Below are 19,536 nucleotides of genomic sequence, written 5' to 3'. Positions count from 1 at the left end.
CTCTCCAGCCACCTCTCAATACGGCGATGATGATCCTTTTAGCAACTCACACAAAACTCTGATTGTTAATTAAACCGTGGAAGCATAAAAAAAAATAGTCTCTGGTGTTACATAAGAGTAAGAATAAAGACACGAGTCAGTATCCAAGCTCATTAACCACAACATCTCTGGTTTTCAGTCATCCAGGAGATGGTTCATCCAAAAAAACAAGCTGAAACAAAGGCTGCTTCAGATGTTCCTGTTTAAGAACCAGAACTGAAGGAGCTACTTGGATGAGTCTAGATGTCATCATTTCAGTGTTATTTCGAAGTTGTTTCGGTGTTTGCGTTTCCTCATAACAGAGGTTTAATGCATGTCTGGAGTCATTTCTAAATCACTTCCTTTACGCTGCCTTTGCTTTTCTCCTTACCTGCCGGCGACTCCGATCCGTCCTCGACTCTTTTCAGCCAATGCACGACAGAAGAGGCCACTATGGGGCTGTTGGGGGGATACTGATAGATTTCATCTCCAGAGGGCAAATGCGTGAGGACCAGGGCAGGAAGAGGGGGCATAGAGCCCAAGTACGAGCCCAGGACGGACATACCGGCCGGAGTGCGGCCGCTGAAAGCCAGACCGAAAAGCATGAATCGACACGACAAACAGGCGACAGGATGTGTTTTATTCATGAACTGTACGTACAGGTGGATCCAGCAGGCCAGGTAGCGCTCCATCCTCGACTCCACCACTCCCCTCATCTCCTCCACCAGCGCCTGGTTCTGCCTCCGCCCGATCTCGTCCTCCTCTTCTCCCACGAAGAGAAGGAGGAGGGCCTTGCCCAGCGAGAGGAAGGACGGCAGGTTCTCCACCGTCAGCTCGGGCTGGAGATGAAACGCAAAAAACAAAAAGCAGATATTTTACAGAAGGCAGCAGGAAACTTGACATTTCACATTTTAAGACCTTGACTTAGCCGGTAAGCTGAGAACAACAGTGCCCCCTAGAGGCAAATTTGGCCAGAAAATAGAGCAGCTACAAGCATTTTGTTCACGTTGTTTACATGAGCAACCTTATACATGACGTACTCCTCTCAGCTCGTATGCATTGAGACAACCACATATGGTGCTTGTTAACTGTGACATACTGTTAAGACTTTTTTTTTTTCCTTTCTTATAAACTTAAAAAGATACACACACACCCCATTTATTTACAGCTATTTTATTACGTGGTATTTAAACATCCCAATCTGAGCTTTGAGACTCTAGGGTTTTGGATTTTGGCTGCAGCACTTAAGGCATTACTCTTAATCAGTCGATTCCAGGAAAACTCTTCAATCATCCAACTAAAAAAGAACTATTTTTTTTTTTTTTTTTTTGATTTTTTTAATGCAAACAACACAAATGAGCGCAGTCGTGTTTACCATAGGGTGAAGCAGAGCGGCGTCGATGTGTGCCAGCAGCTCTTCAGCAGAGGAGGAGGACGCAGGCAGTACAAGTGGGTGAGTGTGTGTCTTCCAAGATGGAAACACCAGGACAGCTGGAAGGTCCACAGCTCGACCTGCAGCCCTGAGACAGAAATAATGCACACAGAAAACACACACACACACATACACACACACATACAGATAAATTACTTCCTTAGCTTGGTTATACTAGCTAGATTCACATCTTATCAGAATAATTTGGATTTCATTACAGGGCGTATATATATATAGATGTGATGTCACAGCAAGTGGGCGTCTCCATGGTTACGGCCACTGAGTGGCTCCAGTTGAACATGGAGATTAGCAGCATTAGCTTGAATCGTAGGCCTTAATAGCGGCTAAATTGTAAAATTAATTAAAAAAGGAAGGTGAGGAGCTGATGTGCGATTGACTGAACCGATTTGAAAAGCAGAAAGAGAACAACTGGTGTTGTGGTTCTCATTTAGTGTCAGGTAATATTAATTCATGCTGTGTTTTTTTGATGAAGTCAGACCTTAAGTTACGTCTTAAGTTACTGTCAGATAGGTTTGTGGATGTTGTTGTAACTATTTCAGTTCCAACAACAAATAACAATAAACTGAATATTTCTTTAACGTTACTTCTCAGTTAGCGTTAGCATCTTTTGTTTAGCTACATTTATCAGAACTGAAATGACCTAAAACCAGCTTAAAGAAACTGAAACTGAGGCGAACACACTTTTCCAAATCCACACTAGTTCGTATGTATCATTGTCGAGTCCAGTTGTTCTTAATTTGATCTGATGATCCTCATTTTTCTCGGTATTTACTGACACATTTCACCATGTTTTTGCGGCGGCAGCATCGTCAACGTAAACCGTCAATCAGAGCCGTTTTATTTTAAAACTAATTGAATTCTGCGGTGCTCTATGACGTCGATGGATATGTCGCTGTGACTCCTACATGATTTGATGAGCCCCGCTGAGCAGTGTCAGCGCATAATCAGTTCCCACTAGAACGACTCCAGATCAACTTCTGGCCACAAAATGTTTGTGGAAGCATTCAGGCCGGCTGCCAGGCAATGACTAAAATGGATTTCTACTACTCAAAAACAGAACAACCCCTCTCTTGTCCTTTTAAGGCCCCGTTGTCAAAGAAGCACACACAACTTTATCATTTCCCCCGTAAAACAGAACTTTTCGGAAATTACTTCGAACTCTGAAATCGGAGCTCGTTAGACGCAATCAAAAAAGTTACACGCTGGGACGAGCGTGACAAGGCAAAGACATATACCATTCCTGTGCCGGCCCGTCTGTCAGCAGTCCTGTCAGCACTTCCCCTCTCAGTAACTGGGCAGCTTCAGTAAATACGAGCAAACCTGGCAGAACAGAGAAGATCATCGATATGAGAATATAAGGTTAGACACCGACAAAGGTCAGTAGTTTAGTAGCGGAGAAAACTGAGCTGATCTGCCATAGTTCATTCCCCCATTATCGATTTACCAACACTCCCAATTCTCAGGATGAATATATATTAATATATATACACATATACAGGACTACATCTTGTGTTTTGGAGTCTGTGCAGTGTTGTGGAGTCTTCCAAAAAGGGATTAGGTCAGAAAACTGGGCTTCCCAGATCATCGTCTTCCAACGAATTAACCCAACACAGCCTCTCGTGACACAACAACACAGATATGCGCTTCGGCACGATTTCCCGTTAACGCCCCAGATGCGTATTAATCCGCAGTGGGAACTAGACCCCCGAAAACAAATGTCTTATAAAATTTTAAATGGATTTAATAAAAAAAAAGAAAAGAAACAAACTCGACTTACTTAATCGGTTTCGGTCCTAGGTTTTTGACAGTTCATCGCCCTAATCAATACCTGAAGGTGAATGAAGTCCATCACAGCCTCCCTCCTACCTGTTTGCACGTGCGTCCTAAACAGTCCGAGTACTCGGTCAGGCCTGTAGCCCGCAAGCTCGGCGTGAGGCGCCTCCTGGAGGAACGACGTCGCCTCCTCGTTGGTGGACAGCAGCACGGGAGAAGCTAAGCGGCTCCTGGTTGACGCGCAAAACACAACACGGAAGTAGATGAAATTGCAAATTGCGCTGAAAAAAAAAAATGTGTAGGTGGTAGAATTTAAGGGCTCGGGAACAGACGATCCTTCTATTAAGTCCTGATGAAATAAAAGCGCAGATCTAAGCCTCGGGGTGATTACGGGAGGGAATTGGTTTGCTAGCGGTTTATCTCCTAACTTATAGAAAGCATGACCGTGCATGAGGTGGAGGTAATAACTCCGAGGTTCCTGCACCGTGAAGAAATGTTCATGAAATCTTCCCTGAGATGGATTTATACTCTTCAACTAGTCTGGTACAATAAGTGGTACAATGAGTTCTGCAGCAAATCTTTCCTTCTTTATCCTATAAGGGCTTTTCTACTAAAAGTAAACCCTTATAGCCATATTTAATTTTCTTCAGCAACGTCAAGCTTTCAGCCCCACCATGACTCAGAAAATGCTGAATCCTCCATTTCCGAGGAGGCAACACGACCATCTTTATAATTAACTCCCTCCCTGTCTTGGGACGTTTGTTTGGAAAGTCCAGGATCATCAGGAAATAAGTCACGTCTTCATGACATCATCTTGTGGTCTCCCTGAAGGAGACCCAGAGCAGGTTACATCATTTTCACAGGCTCCAACATATTTGTCATATTAAGTGAGCGGAAGTATTCAGTCTAATACAAAATTCAGTTTTCTTCATTTTTTGATGATTCTATATAATTTAATTTCCTCACATCATGATGAAGCGGTGTAACGCCACACTACCCAGCATCCCCCCGTAGAGCTGGGCCGGCTCCTGGGGCCGGAGAAGCAGGACGGTGGGGAAGGCCGTGATCGCCTGGAAGGGGACGGAGGCGCCGGTCTGAGCGGCACAGAGGTCGGTCCACTCTCCGCAGTCGACCGCGCTCATCTGAACGTCATCGATGTCCGAATCTGAAGAGATTTATCGGTCAAACATCAAGATCATTTGCAGCTTTATCACAATGATCCAAATTATTAATTTAAATAAATCAGAATAAAAAAAAATTAATTATCCCTGAGGGGCAATTGGGATATTATTATAATGATAATAATACAAAAAAATTACCTTCAAGTCTCTCTGCAACTTCAATGAAGGAGCTGAGAAAAGCCGTTGAAACAGCATCCCCTGGTGGTGACACAGAGAAACTGCAACTAATTCATTTTAATTCCTAATTAATTGCTTTCCCTTTTTCTGCAGGACACAGACTTTCATTACTTTAGTAATGATTGAGTGTGATGACCTGAAAATTAACAGCACCTCATTCGTTCAGGTTCATTCATTAATGTCAACCAGCAGAGACTCTGCGGCGCGTCTTACATCTGAGGTAGAAGAGCGCCACCGTCAGGCTGCTTTGCGCTACTGTGGCGTGGAAGTTGTCAGAGGTTAGCTGGGCGACTGAGTCCATGTCCAGCACGTTGCCACGGCTTTCAAAGACCGATGCTGCAACTTCGTCGTCCAGTGCGCCTGGAGACACACACAGACATGTCTCCTCAGTGTCTTTCCTCTCGTTCTCTTTGCCTGTTAATTTTTGAGTCCTGTCATTTACTCACCAAAATCAAAATCTTCTTCCTCTTCATCCTGCAACCCTTCATCCTCATCCTCCTCATCCTCTTTCTCTTGACTTGTGAAAAGATCCAAGACTTCGTCGAGGCTGTGCAAGATCAGGTACTTCACCTCAGGACTCTGGAAATGCAACACAATAAAATGGGTAAGAATCTAATCTTGTGTGTTTGTTTATTATTTAAAGCATGTGAGCGTGTTACCTTCCCAGGAAGCCTGTAGGCAGCATTGTATTCATCGGGGGTTTTCACCGCGGGACTTTGCCTTTGAAAGAGACGCACAAACCGTGATGGTTGGATAAAATATTTGCTTTTATTTATATGTGAAATTACAAAAACAGCATCCGCTCGCCTTAAAGCGTGTACCTGCGGCCCTAACGCACCTGTGCACGAGGAGCAGCAGCGCGAGGCCACGCAGCCTCCAGGCCAGAGCGGTGGCCGTTTCCAGGTCCAGGTGTTTGGTTTCAGGGCGAGAGAAGAGGAAGACCTGGGGGGTCTGCTGGTAGGGGAACTGTGGGGGCAGCACTGAGGAGGGGTCATCATACACTTCAGACTAGCAGGAGAGAGACACGTTACATATCAATACATTTAATGATTACGTTACGCTCCGGTGGCTGCATGTGTGCGTCCTTTGTACCACGAGTGGCGCCTCCATGAGCTGCAGGAAGGAGTGGAGGCTCAGGGTGGACACAGGGTTCCTCATGCGGGTCAAAGGGCAGCGCTCCGAGGCCACGGGGTTCAGGGACCCGCTGGGAACTCTACAGTGGAGGAACCACACTTGAGACGAGTGGGACGATTCGTTGACGCTGAAGGAGAGACGCACTTATTTTAATACAATCACCGTCACAGAACAAAGAGGAGAAGAAAAGAAAACGTACCCTAAGTGCTTCAGCACAGGTCCTCCTGTTATGAGGATGAACTGGTACCTGGATCCATACACGTACGCCGTCTCCATCATTGATCTGTGGTCTGACACAAAACAACACCAATTCATTTAAAGAGTCCTTTCAGATAATCTGTCCGTCCTCTCCGTGTCCCACGCGCACCTTGAGTCCCCAGGCTGCTGACGTAACCCAGCACGATGTCCTTCTTCCCTCTGGCCGCCTTCTCCATCGCCAGGAGGTCAGCGTCCGTGTGGACGTACTTGACCTCATCGCGCAGAATGGCACTAAAAAAAAAAAAGAGGGAGAACGTCTTCGGCTGACGGTCAGACACACGAGGGAGGCTGAGGCTGCTTACTTACAACAGGACTTCAGAGACGATGGAGTTGACGTCGAAGACGGTGTCCAAATCGAAGCTCAAGAACTCCTTACCGCCTCTACCAAGAGAAAGACGCGGGCCCAGTTCAGACAGATTAAAGCAGCACAATCAGGCCAACCACCACTAATGAGCTCAACACAACCTACCTGAACAAAAAAGCTGTGTGCATCACCCTTTCATCTACGCAGTAAGTGCGAACCACCTCTTTGTTACAGTTGACCTGAGGAGCAAAGAGAGAAAAAATGTAATTCACCTTTAACGTCAACTTATAAAAGAGATGGAGCGCGTGGCACAGAGGGGGAACAGTTACCTTGCCAACCAGTACTCCGTAATCCTGCAGAGCGTCTGCGGACTTCTCCAGCTCCACCAGGAACAGAGAGATGGTTGGAGAACCTGGAGACGGAGGAGGGACACAAAAACGATGAACGCGTAAACTGTGAAAGACTCTGTTTCCCGGGGGAGAGAGCGGCCTACCTTGATGCTCAAAATACAAAAACATCATCTTCCCGGAATGCAGTTTCTCGTAGAAGTCCGCCGCCGTGTATTGGATGAGGCCTGACGTGTTGGCCTTCTCGGTGCATCCTCCGCAGCCCACCCACAGCAGGAGGACGGCAACGCGCGTCCACATCCTGCAGGTCACAGCGCCCCGGAGGGACAGAAATAATGTCGAGGAATAAGTCACAGAAATAGTAGAGAAAATTAGGTGCAGGTGGAGGAACATCCTGCTCTGACAATCCTGTTTTCTTCCTTTTATGTTTGAATATGTTCAGACTTTAATGACCCACAAGGGAAATTGCTTGGTCACAGCAGCTTAATTGTGCTCTTAAAAAACCACAAGTAAAGAGAAAGACAAAATAGAACTAAATATAAGGATTATCTATGAACACATTTATGAAATTAGAAATCACTTCTTGTTACAGTCTTAGCTTTAAATTCTTTGAAGAACTTTTACATATGGGTTCTAAACAAACCAAAAAAAAATGTGACATGAACCCTTTCTTATTATTATTTTACCTGCATTAAACATAATGACTTCATGGAAACACACAGGCCTCCACAAAAGAGGAAAGAAGGGATGATGTGCATCCCTGTTACCTGAGAAAGCTGAGGACGTGGGGCTCAACTTTTGTCTTTCCAAGTGGCAAACACGTTACAAACCACAACTACATATGTGGCGAAGTGAGAAAAATACATTTTGTGAGCAAATGTTTATCCGACGAGAGAGAGAGAGAAAAGTCCAAAAATGGCGCTTTCTGCTTTACTTTGGTATGTTTGGTGTCGCTAGTTCATTAGCTCGGCTTGTTAGCTGCCTCTCCATAGCTTTCTGTGGCTAACAGTGGCCTAACATCTGTGCATTTAGCGTGTGCGTGTCCGTGGGAGGCGCAGAAAGGAGCAGGATGAGTTTGCAAGGTTGTTTTCTGCAAGGTTGCACGTCAAATTTGGTTTAAAAATAAAATGTCCCTTAGAAGAGTGATGCTTCATCTTTCGCAAAACATTGTAAAGTTACCGGAGATCCTGCAGCTCTTCCGGTTGTTAGATAATAAAATCTTTTCTTGAAAATCGCGCGGTTATATCACAAAATACAGTGTGTATTTTAATTATTCTATGAGACTCTAGCATAAATAAAAAAATGCTAATTTATATGTGTCGCTCCTATAACCAAAAGGTCGCACGTTTACAAAAGCTAATGGTTTATGCTTTTATTTTGAAAGACAATACAATCACAGGTATTTCCTCTAACTTGACTCAACTTGTTTTGACTCTTCTCTCCGCTTCTCTCTCCAGGGGGAGACGACCATGTGCTAGTTTGAACCAATCAGATCAGGGGACGGGTTTGACTTGACCAGCCGACCAATCAGAGGAGCGCAGGGGGCGGGGCTTCCTACAGCTGACATCATCGTAAACCAGTGGAGTGGGAGGGTTGTGGAGGCTGGGCGACGAGGTGGGCGTGGGACTTTTAGTCGGGTCTGGAGATTTAAGTCGGAAACTGGTTTGAATGTGTGGCTCGGGAGTCAGCTGTTTTTCATAAAAAACAAGGCTGGTGCAGCGCCAAGATGGCGGCGCACGGAGACCAGCTTCCGCTGTGGCTGGGAACGAGGGGGCGGGTCTAGATCTGCATCACAGCTGATCTGGAGGTTTTCCCCCCTCAAGTTGTTTTTTTTGCAGAGAGCAGCTTTGCAGAGAATCACAGGAAGACCTCTGTCTTGTTTCACCTCTCGTTATTTCTTTTTCTTTTTTAACCTAATTGCTTTTTAAGACTTGATGCATTTTCTCCTCCAGCCCGGAGCCCGGCGCAGTTTCACGATGCCACTTCTTTTCAGAATAAACTGCTTTTATCACAGGTTTTTCCACTCGTGCACTGTCGCCTTTTTGTCATCCACGGTGCGGGTCTGACCTAGTTTTTTTTTTTTTTTTTTTTTTTCTTGTTAGTGTGTTTGCCTTCCAGCGCATCCCATGTGTTAGCGCGAGCCGCCAGTGGAGATGTTTTCGGCAGCGGAGGAGGTCAATTCCCGTTTGTTTACCTCGCTGAAGGAGTCCCACGGAGCTGCAATCTCCCCAACACTGGAGCTCAGCCTCACCACCATCTACACCGCCCTCTACTCTTTCCTGTTTGTTTTCGTGTACCTGCAGCTCTGGCTCATTTTGCACTACGGACACAAGCGCTTCAGCTACCAGAGCGTGTTCTTGTTCCTGTGCTTGCTGTGGGCAGCGCTGCGGACGACCCTCTTCTCTTTCTACTTCAGAAATGTGGTGCAGGCCAACCAGCTGCAGCCTCTGGCCTACTGGCTGCTCTACTGCTGCCCCGTCTGCCTGCAGTTCTTCACACTCTGCCTGCTCAACCTCTACTTCACACAGGTATGGGCTTTGTGTTGCGACTGTGTGTGTGGTTTGTGTGTGTGTCTGACCTCATTTCAGGAAACAGCTGACTCCGCAGTTTGTGCTTTTTTTATTTTACAGTTTAACTCCCACACAGACGTTGGTGTTTGTTTATTTATGTGAAAGTTTGCTTTAATCTAACACCAGGCAATGTTGTGAGGCCAAAATCTACCCTGGGACGACAATCAGATGTCAGATATTACAACTAAAGATCCCATGATGCTTGGACTTTTACTCCTGGGGTCTTATACCTGGATTGTAAACAGTGTATAGACACACTTTGGGTGAGAACCTGCTAATGTGACATTTGTGGACTAGAAATAATCTCAAAATCCAGGCGTAGATCCTGAATTGATCTGAAATAAGGCCACACAGCAGCTAATTCAAGATAAATAGTCCTTATGTAAAAGGCTGACTATGGTTGTTAAAGGGGTTGATGGTTAGCTTGTTCCCATTCATGCTAAGCTAAGCTAATCAGCTGCTGGCTGTGACTTCATGCTGAATGGATGGTCGTGACAGTGACGTCAATCCTCTCAACAAATTGACAGTGCATATTTTCCAGTGTTCACTTCCTCAAAGCCACTGACGATTTAGTGTAGCATGGTTTCAATGTATGGCCTGTAGCGTCTAAATTCACAAAATGATTCCATACTCTCGTGTTTTAAAGAGGGAAATGTGGTGGCCGTGGTCACCATCGGCCTACATGTTCCATAGTCCAGTTGCTGACTGGGTTGAAGCAGTTTTTTTGAGCTCTGCAAACAGACTGCGATCATGTCCCGGGATGAGCCCGGCCTCCTCGCGTCCTCGTCTCCAACAAATGAAAGCGACAGAGGAGGCCCGGGTCCTCCCGTCACAGTCACAGTTGTTCAACACCTGCCCTCCCCAAATGTCAAAGACCTGTTTGTTCCTTTGCACCCACACACTTCAATCACCGCTTCAAAGGAAACGCGCATAAAGTGCGGGTTTCATTCACACACGGGGTTGGTGGGTGGTTGGGTGGGAAGCTCTTAAGTGGCTGAGTGGAGATTTGGTAATGAAACCGGCGGCGGTGTCACAGGACTGGATGTTGCAACCGATGCGTGACTCATATGAATCCCATTCCCACGGAGATGCTACCAGGAAGCAGCCTTCCTCCACGTCGGCCAACGTTCTCCTCTTTTTCTTCTTAAAGGTTTATAAATACCCACCCATACGTCGGAAACATCATGTGACTGGTTGGCTTGCTTGGTGAACCGACTGTTCCTGTTTGTGGTTTTCAAGTCGGGCCAGTTCTGACTAACGTATCACATTCATGTTTTCCCCGACAGTGTAAACAGCTGAGACTGTGATAGTGCAACAGATCTACTTCATAGCCTCAATAATACCATTAACATTAAAGCTGCTATAAGGAATGTTTTTAAATCGGGCTACTCATGTTGAGTAACTATCCCAAAGGGACCAGGAACCACAGCAGGGACTCAACGTGTTAAAACAACATGGATCATGTTTAAATCAAGTGCTGAGGATGTTATTTTGTGCCATAAACGTCAAATACTTGTCCAAGAGACACATACATTTCTATATGAGCTGTCACACTTAAATAAAGGGAACAGAAATCTAAAGGGGTGGGATGAGCTGGTATTTTTCAGCTACAGTATATTTATAAAGGTTGCATTTTAATTAATTTAAGGCCAACTTGGAAATGTCCTTGCAGTGGTAATTTTCACTATTAAATAAATGTGACTCGTCCAGATTACTTCGCCAGCAGCAATTGCTTCGTGTCTAAAGAGAAAACAATATCTTAACTGGCGCACGCTCCCAGCCTATAAAACAGTTTGTCTCATTAAGTTTAAGCAGCGGGGCTATCAGCCTGATTACACACACCCAAAATATGATTTAGTTCCTTCATTAGAGGCGACGCCGCCGAGCGCGCCGGAAGTCCTGCACGTCCCCGAGATGACAGCTGATGTAGCATCATGCTACCGCCGCGTGACGCACACGCATGTGTGGAAATAACGCTCATTTCTGATGAACCAGACCTGTGATTTACTTCCCCATATCACATTTTTGCCCCCGCTGCTCACGACGGGAACTGATTATGGAAGTCACCAGTTTCCAGTGCCCTGCGTGTGTAACTAATCACACCGTCTGCTCAAAGAACAAAAAAAAAAAAATGTTGATTCAGTTTTATACGTTTTTGAGACATATGCAAACATATATAGCGCACACAAAGTATACAATCCAGCAGTGCTCTGTTGGCCAGTTGCTTCATTTCTAAGTTACAAATTACCTCCTCCTGGCCTACATTCTCCCAAAAAAAAAAAAGGCTGAGTGATTATGTGTGGGTTTAAACTGTTGACAACGCTGAGTGCGTTTCGCGGGCATTGCATCACTGGTGTCTTTTTAAAAGTGAATTATTTCATTAATCAGACGGCTCGAAGTGTCAGACGTAAGGCGGCGTTGTATATGTGCAGCTGGATGAAGTACACTTTGGTGCCTCTGAAAAGCAAATCATTCCAGGAAGTCAATGAACTTTGTCAGCTGAGGCCACTGTCCCAGCTTTTGTGCACTTAAACTGGACTTATGTACAGTATGGTGCTACTGATAACGTGTGGGCGACAGTTAATACAAGCGTGTGGCACTGGTTAGTTAATGAAGCTGGTGTTTCTATACTGACAGCTGATGATAACACATACACGTACGCAGCACCACGGCAACGTCCCCCCCGCTGTGAGACAGATTAAAGGATTGTCTTATGTTGAATTAATGTGTGTTTTATTGCCGCTGCGCGCCGAGAACTCCGATTGCGTCTGAGTACATGTTTATTATCCGAGAGGTGCAATTTGGCGCTCGGAACAGCTGTTAGGGAGTCATAAAATACGAAAACATACAGACATTAATTTAAAAAAAGAAAAAAAACAACACTACAAAGAAGACAATCACAGTGTGGCCTTGTCACCCTAGCTGCAAGGCAGGAGACAGGCCTGTCTTGTGACGTGACTGGATGTGCAGTGGTTTTTTATATTTACATTGTCGGATTAGCCTCAAGGGACGTTTTTATCTGGTCATTTTAGCTGCAAAACTGAATTTCCCATCCCTGCCTCATTGTGCATAATCCCACATATCATGCATATTAAATGCACTATACACAGCACATTTGCTTTAATGTGCATACTAAACAAGCCATCCCAGAAAAACAACAACCCACCGGGTCATGCCTTTCCTTCTATTTTTATGCCAACGGGACAACAGATCATTACATAATTTGTCTGCAGAAGTTGATCTTTGTGTTAGCGAGCTCTGGAAACGCTAAGCAATGCACTTACTGTAATATCTAACCTCTGTAACCAGCGTATAGATGACAGTGGCTTTTTATGTCGTTATAAAGGTCATGCCAATCCGCATTTTAACTGAAAAAGCACATTAGTCGATGGATAATGTGGTTCCTTTCTCAGTCTCTCAGTCTACATGTTTTGCCTGTGTCCGTCTGTTTGCTTCGGTGCAGGAATCTCCCCATGCCCTGTTAAATTCACACTCTGCCCCTAAAAGAAACCCATCCACCCCTTTCCTCCTCCTCATATTTTTTTGCATTCTTGAAGTAAAACAAAATGAAATGAAAAAAAAAAGGTCTCCAGGTGTACCTCAATTCGTGACTGTAATAATATATTTATACTTGTCATTCTTTAGGTGATGTTCAAGGCTAAAGCCAAATATTCACCAGAGCTCACCAAATACAAGTAAGTCTGGTTTTTATCTCTGATTCTCTTTGGTTTTCATTTAAACTGCACTGTTAATTGTCAACAAACATGTTCTTTTTCACTGAATATGAACCTCCTCCTCTCCCTGTTTCTTAACTTTCCCTTTCACACACACATGCACAGAGGGAGTGACGGCTTGCAACAGCATGAATTTTAAGTAGTTGTTGTTCATGAATAAGGTCACATTTTTGTCATCCTACTTACTGTTGGTCTGCATTTGCCTCCCTCTTTCTCTGGCCAGGGTTCCTCTGCGACTGCTCTTCCTGTGTCTCAGTATATTTTTCCTGGTGGTTAATTTGACGTGTGCGCTGTTAGTGCAAGGAGCTCTGGAGCGCTCTGAATCGCCAAGGTAAACGTGTAGAAAAATTAGTAGAATGAATAGCACCAATCAGAACAACATTTTAATTGCATGTAGACTAAACTGTATCATAACATTAATTATACCTTTATGTCTGCAGTGATGGTGGCATCAGACATGCAGTCCTCGCCCGGGTCCTGATCAACGACAGTCTGTTCGTCCTGTGTGCCATATCTCTGGCCGTGTGCATCTTCAAAATTGCCAAGATGTCGTCTGCTAACGTTTATCTCGAGTCCAAGGTAGAGGCAGAATGGCAGCTTAAATCTGTCCTTAAAATTTTTATTTATGAGGGGGCAAAGGTTGGCATGGGATAGCCTCAGAAGCTAATAGGTAAACAAGAAGTGAAACATTATGTAGGAAACACAAAGGCACCATAAAAACAAAGAGGCTGTTAGGAATATCAGCTCGTGACCTTTTACCTAGAGGCTTTGAATAAATACCACAGCTGTTAAAAAGGACGTCTCCCAATAAACACGACCTCATTTGAAGGCCTCACTTAAAGATGGCGGACACTGTGCAAAACTGAAGCTACAACAACACACCAAAACTTCGCCCAGCTGTCTTTAAATAATTTATAAAAAAAATAACTATTGTTGTGAGTCTGACAACAATAAAACTTGAACTTACCTCAGCAAAAGAAAATGGGAGTAATGTTTTCAAATAGTGTTCGAAATGTTCACAAGTGAACTTCATTAGCGTCCCCTTGTGATGACGTCGACGTTTTCGTCGTCATGACACCGACATTATTAACTAGATTTAGACACACAGAAATTTCTTCCCAACGTTTTAATATGTTTGAGAAAAACGTCGATATTCCACTTTATTACTGTTTTCCTGCATTGAGTTAGCCGCTCGTTAGTTTGCTAAGCTGTTAGCCGCGCCGGCTTCTGCATGCAGACGGTTGCGTAGCAACGGCGCCCTCAGCTGACGTTAACGCTTGAACTTAGATTTTTTTATGTACATTTATAACCATAAGTTCAATTTGCATGATAAACTAAGTGCATGTACTTTGTACTATGTTATTCTATATTACTTCTTTTAACTGATCTTTTCCACTCAGTCTTATGTCATTGTACAGACCTTTGCACCCCTGGGGGCAAATAAAGTTTTCTCAATCTGAATCTGAATACATTAGCAGTTCTAGCTAGAAAACACAGTTATGTGCATAGGTGCCCAATATATTTATTTATTTTACGCTTTACCCACTTGAAATGCAAGCTAAAACAAGGCAAAGAAAAATCCAGTTCACTGCAGTTTATATTAAAATGCAATAAGGTGCAACTCATGATTCTTGCTGTAGTGCAACATGCTCTGATGCTTATATCTATGTCGCTCGAAACTCAATTTCAGACCCGTAATCTGTCACACTGGTCATGCTGTCGGATCACATCTGTGGCCCATATCCTACATTAAATTACAGTTGTTGACTGATGCGTGCAATAAACATGATAACTCTCTCCCCCCCAGGGTACGTCAGTGTGCCAAGCGACGGCCATAGGAGCGGTAGTGATTCTGCTCTACACATCCAGAGCCTGTTACAACCTGGTAGTGGTGGCCATGTCTCCACAGGACAGACCCAGTCCCTTCAACTACGGCTGGTACAGCGTCTCCGATCAGGTGCGTCTGTGTTCGGTTACAGATGGGAAATAAGCTCTTATTTAGCCAAAGAATCGCAGCGTGTGGGCAAGTCATCACTGGAGATTTGAGAAAGCAATGCTTAGTGGGGTAAAGGGCTTTGTTTGGCTATAAATAACCATTTGTTTGCGTGTGTGTGTGTGCACCCTGACCTACATGTGAGTTCAAGCCTTGAGACAGGCTGCCCAGTTTAAAGGGTGCCATTGTGTGTGCATGTGTTGGACATAATAGACACCAGCGGACATGGACGTTTTAGTCCTTTAATCTGCCCTTAGACCAGATGTCAGCCTAAGATCTGAACATTAGTAGATAGCATAAAAAAGTGGAGGCAATGGGGGATGTAAAAAGTCAAAAGTATAATATATAGAGTCTAGCAGATGCTCTAAAACATAGGTCTCCAACAGGGGGCCCGTGACCCCTAGGGGGTCTGCAGAGGTATTGCAGGGTGGTCGCGAAATCTTTGGTTGATTATACATTTTTTATATATTTTTCCATCACAAATATAAATATCTATAAATACACATTAACATGTATCCAGTGTATTCAATGCTGCAATATTAGCAGAATAGAAGCTAACGGTGCAGCTCGCTCACATCAGCCAACTACTGAGACCAAAATGGCTTGGTGATTTATTGTCCCTTAAAGTTAAAACGTGAATTTGTTAATTATTTTCTTTGTCCGTCAACACACCAGTTAGGAATGTTTACATTTATGGCTTTTGCATACTGTCCCTACGTAATCTCTCCATCAGTTTGGGGGACCTTGGCCTGAAAAACGTCTTCTCTATAAAAGTCAAAAATTCAAAAAAATGTGCACTCACAATATAAAAATTTCCCAAAGCTGTTGAATTAATCTGTTTCTCCACTTGTTTAGTGCCTTTGGTGTGTCATATGTCAAAGGGATGTCTGTACAAGTATATAATACATTGTGTGTCTGTGTCCTAGGCTGATGTACAGGAGATTAGCGGTGAAGCCTACATCATTTTCGGGATCATTCTTTTCTTCTGGGAGCTGCTGCCTACCAGCTTAGTGGTGGTTTTCTTCAGAGTTCAGAGACCCAACCAAAACCTGGTAACTTTAACTTTACGGTACAGATCTGCTGTGAATGTTGAACCCCTTGACGAAGCTTCACCATCTCTGTGTCTGTCAGGCTCCGGGAGGCATGATCAACAGCCACAGTTTCAGCTCCAGGGCTTATTTCTTTGACAACCCCCGGCGGTACGACAGCGACGACGATCTGTCCAGAAACATCAACGCTAGGAATGATCGAGCCAGGTAGCCGCACATACACGTGCATGCAGCCTCTCAGTTGAAGTCAACACTCAAGCTGTGAAGTAACACCTCTTCTTAATCCTCCCAGTCTCCTCTCCACCACGCCCCAGCCGGGCATGTCCACCTGGTACGGCTCCATCCAACGCAACGGCAATCTGGCGGCGGGAGTGGCGACTGCCGCCCAGCAGCCGCCGGCCTCCACGGCGCCGCTCCTCTTCGCCTACGGAAACATCCAGAGTCTCCACCACCAGCATCACAACTACTACTCCACCCCGCAGAACAACAACTACCACCCACACCATCACAGCAACTACTATTCCACGCCGCAGAATTACTACTGCGGGTCGCAGACGTATTTCTGCACGCCGCAGAATTAATCAGGACCTACTGTACATATTGAAAAAGACTCATTACTAATGATTCTGTGTTTTCATCGCCATCAAAGTAGGTACTTTTGAGTGACCAAATTATTGCAGGTAGTGCATAGAGATTGGTTCACTAAACAATCCCTGGTGGTGCGAACAGCCAGTTGGTGTTGGCAAAGACTACCTGCTATTTCGGCAAGCAAGGACCACAGCATATTCCAAAAAAAAGCTATTCTTGTTAAATGTTTTGGTCACGTTATCATCGTCTAAGACTGGAACCGTCAGTGGCCGGTTAATAATTCATCTCTTTTCTTGTGAAGGTCACTTAGTCGTAGATTCAGTGGAGGGTGCAATCCTGCACACACAGGGGCTATGTAAGCTAACGTGGCTAATTCCTAGGGCTGCCGTAGCTTGTCAGTCAACAGGTCACGACACGAGGACGTCGCATAGTGCACGCAGTTTGTGTCAAACTGGGAATATATGTACTACAATCATGTTAATCAAAAGGCTGATTTAGCCGGAAAGGTGCAGGATAAAAAGGCTTTGACTATGGAAATGAAAGGGTATACATTTACAAAGGGCGTGGGGTTTGTCGCTCTTATGCTGCAATCACACTAATACTAAAACTACTACTTCTTTGAAAACCAGTTGCAGCTTGTCGGGGTTTCGACGCTGGTGTGAAAACGGCATTAGCTCTGGTCACATATGACAGGAATTAGCCGATGCTAATTTGCCACCTAAGCTTGTAGCCAACGCTAACGGTTAGCCCTACAAACTCTCAGCAAAGTTAAAACACACAAAGCTAACGAAACTTAAATCCATCACGGTATTTTATGTTGTTGGAGGCACGTTTTTACTGTTTTAGACTGTGATTGTTCATTTTGGTGCCGCTCAAAGCTAGCAAGCTTAATTAAGGTTAGCTAAAGTTTTTCTTTTACCAGTAGTCTTTTCGGTGTGTTCAAGTGCAGCCTTTTTTTTTTTTTTCGCTACTTGTGTAGTTTGACTTGTAAAATAAGCTTATGATTCCTGGCAGTTAACAAAACACTGGTTTAACACTGATTTAAACGTTATATTATCGGTGTAAATCGCTTACAGACCAGAACCACGTGTGTAACTTTTACAACATGTAGCTGCCGTGCGGGCGTCACAAAGTTCAGCTCGGTTAGTACGTGCTGCTGCTGCTGCATGGAAATATTTAACAGGAGCCCAATCCAGCCCTTACTCAGCCACAATTACGCAAACTATGCGAAAAACTGGAGCGCCGAATAATTACGTCACACCGCAGCTGATGTTGGGAGTTCAAACATATCAGACCACATAACATGGATTATTACTGTATCAATACGCCGCCTGAAGCTCATTGTCGGCTCAGCCCTTTGACTGCGTGCTCCAGGTTTTTAAGGGTCTTTAAAAGATAGTTGACCAAAAACTCTTTAACCTAATCTGAGCTGTTTGCACTTAGAAGAAGAAGAAGTAGTTCACCTTCCGAGAATACGGCTGTGAGCCCTGAATGTAGGTTTTCTCGACCTTTGTCTATATTTTGCTATCCTTCCTTTGAGAAAGGAAACATCAATGTGCCATCATCGCGTTATTTTTCTTATCATATCTAATCGTTTCATTCCTGGGGGAAGATATTTTTGCACAACGAATGCTCGAATGATGCGTGTTTCTAATCAGTCTCTAGTTTCGCGTTGGTACGTGTGTGTGTATGTGTGTGTGTGTGATCTTTTTTTGTGTGTTTTTGTACATTTTATTTTTATGTCACATTAATTTTTTTTTTTTAACAGATTTTAGTTTTTGTTCATGCATCTTCATAATCTCTCTCTCTTTTTGTGGTTTATCATTTAAAAATGTTATGAAACGCAACCTGTACATGACCATATAGGCTTCGTACAAGAAAACAAAATCATCCAGAACTAATAAGTCTCTGTTTCTTGTAAGAAATTGCCGGTAAAAATCTTTTAACATGCAGCCTGTGCTCTGAGATCCCATCACTTTAACATGCGGGCGCTGTGAAGCCCTCATTGTTGGGTCTAGCTGTTCCCATCTGCAGTGCAGAACGCATGTTCCTGCATCAAAGCCCAAGAAGTCGGTGTCATTTTATTTATGATATTTGCTGTATCTGCTACAAAAGAAAAAGAGAAAAAAAAAAGGTAGTGATAATTGTTTTCATGCTATGGATTATTTTCATCCGTGGCCATACTGAATGTAACTTTGTGCAACAGATCACTAATGATGTATGCAAGAAAAGCACTACCGTGTTTAAATAAAGGCCTACTGCACTGTTTTCAATACTACTTCAAGCTCTACACAAGGATAGCTCGCTCTCCTTCTCAGAGAACATAACCGAGGCTAAGATTTGAGTAAGCGTGTAAATCAACCTTGGCGAAATCAAACCAAAGTGCACAATGTCCTCTTTGTTTTTGCTACCGTGGGCCTGGCTGGTCCTGACTCTTCCCAGCATTGCACGCAGCCGGTCATATGTTTACCACTTAACAAGGTTAACAAGGATCAACCCGAGTTCAGATCAAAGCTGATGTGCTAGCTTGTTTTTAGCTGCCCAATAAGAAAAGCTGTGAAGAACAGTTTGAGGAGGTGCACATTTGGTTTTAAAGAGGAAAAACTGGGCGCCACAAATCAGACACAATCTGAACGTTTCTTCTCACTTTGAGCCAAAACTCACCCCTGACGAGGTCTGAACGAGGCCTTGATCTGAATAATGCCTCCTCCTCCTAACTCAGGTGAGTATCCAGCTGTAATCAAGAGACCTAATCATATGAGTTTCAGGTGTGCACCTCCCTCAGGTGTTACTAATAAAAGCCTAAACTCCCCATTACCCATCAACAATCTGTAGCTGTGTTCACATGGAGCCAAATATTCCGATTCCAGACAGTTTAGAAGCCCAAACCGAATGAAAATGCTCCATATAAACACCTCAATAGGAATAAACAGGCCCAAACCGAACAGAGGTAGAAT

The 19,536-nt window shown here is 44.2% G+C and overlaps 2 protein-coding genes across 2 annotated transcripts in view; one reads left to right on the top strand and one right to left on the bottom strand.

Annotated features, from left to right (window-relative positions):
* The window catches only part of txndc16 (thioredoxin domain containing 16), a 45,247-nt gene extending 31,736 nt beyond the window's left edge, over window positions 1-13,511 (bottom strand). Inside the window, exons 1-20 of the mRNA XM_047576461.1 lie at window positions 13,376-13,511; window positions 13,136-13,267; window positions 6,792-6,946; window positions 6,628-6,710; window positions 6,464-6,537; window positions 6,301-6,375; window positions 6,104-6,225; window positions 5,936-6,026; window positions 5,695-5,863; window positions 5,441-5,610; window positions 5,262-5,322; window positions 5,049-5,181; window positions 4,816-4,962; window positions 4,564-4,623; window positions 4,211-4,409; window positions 3,338-3,474; window positions 2,707-2,791; window positions 1,394-1,538; window positions 679-857; window positions 410-600 (exon numbers count right to left, since the gene is read on the bottom strand). Coding sequence (XP_047432417.1) covers window positions 410-600; window positions 679-857; window positions 1,394-1,538; window positions 2,707-2,791; window positions 3,338-3,474; window positions 4,211-4,409; window positions 4,564-4,623; window positions 4,816-4,962; window positions 5,049-5,181; window positions 5,262-5,322; window positions 5,441-5,610; window positions 5,695-5,863; window positions 5,936-6,026; window positions 6,104-6,225; window positions 6,301-6,375; window positions 6,464-6,537; window positions 6,628-6,710; window positions 6,792-6,945 — 2,275 coding nt within the window. The 5' untranslated portion in view covers window position 6,946; window positions 13,136-13,267; window positions 13,376-13,511. The remainder of the gene's footprint in view (window positions 1-409; window positions 601-678; window positions 858-1,393; window positions 1,539-2,706; window positions 2,792-3,337; window positions 3,475-4,210; window positions 4,410-4,563; window positions 4,624-4,815; window positions 4,963-5,048; window positions 5,182-5,261; window positions 5,323-5,440; window positions 5,611-5,694; window positions 5,864-5,935; window positions 6,027-6,103; window positions 6,226-6,300; window positions 6,376-6,463; window positions 6,538-6,627; window positions 6,711-6,791; window positions 6,947-13,135; window positions 13,268-13,375) is intronic.
* On the top strand, window positions 8,126-18,847 carry gpr137c (G protein-coupled receptor 137c). The gene is made up of 8 exons (XM_047576478.1): window positions 8,126-9,173; window positions 12,861-12,910; window positions 13,173-13,280; window positions 13,390-13,528; window positions 14,757-14,906; window positions 15,869-15,994; window positions 16,074-16,198; window positions 16,284-18,847. Exons 1-8 carry the CDS (start codon window positions 8,799-8,801, stop codon window positions 16,570-16,572), a joined length of 1,362 nt encoding a protein of 453 aa, XP_047432434.1. The 5' UTR covers window positions 8,126-8,798; the 3' UTR covers window positions 16,573-18,847.
* The last annotated feature ends 689 nt before the right edge of the window (window positions 18,848-19,536 follow it).

Source organism: Mugil cephalus, chromosome 23 (assembly GCF_022458985.1).
Source record: "Mugil cephalus isolate CIBA_MC_2020 chromosome 23, CIBA_Mcephalus_1.1, whole genome shotgun sequence".
NCBI lineage: Eukaryota > Metazoa > Chordata > Actinopteri > Mugiliformes > Mugilidae > Mugil > Mugil cephalus.
Note: the sequence above shows the minus strand (reverse complement) of the source record. Positions and strands in the feature narration are given on the sequence as shown.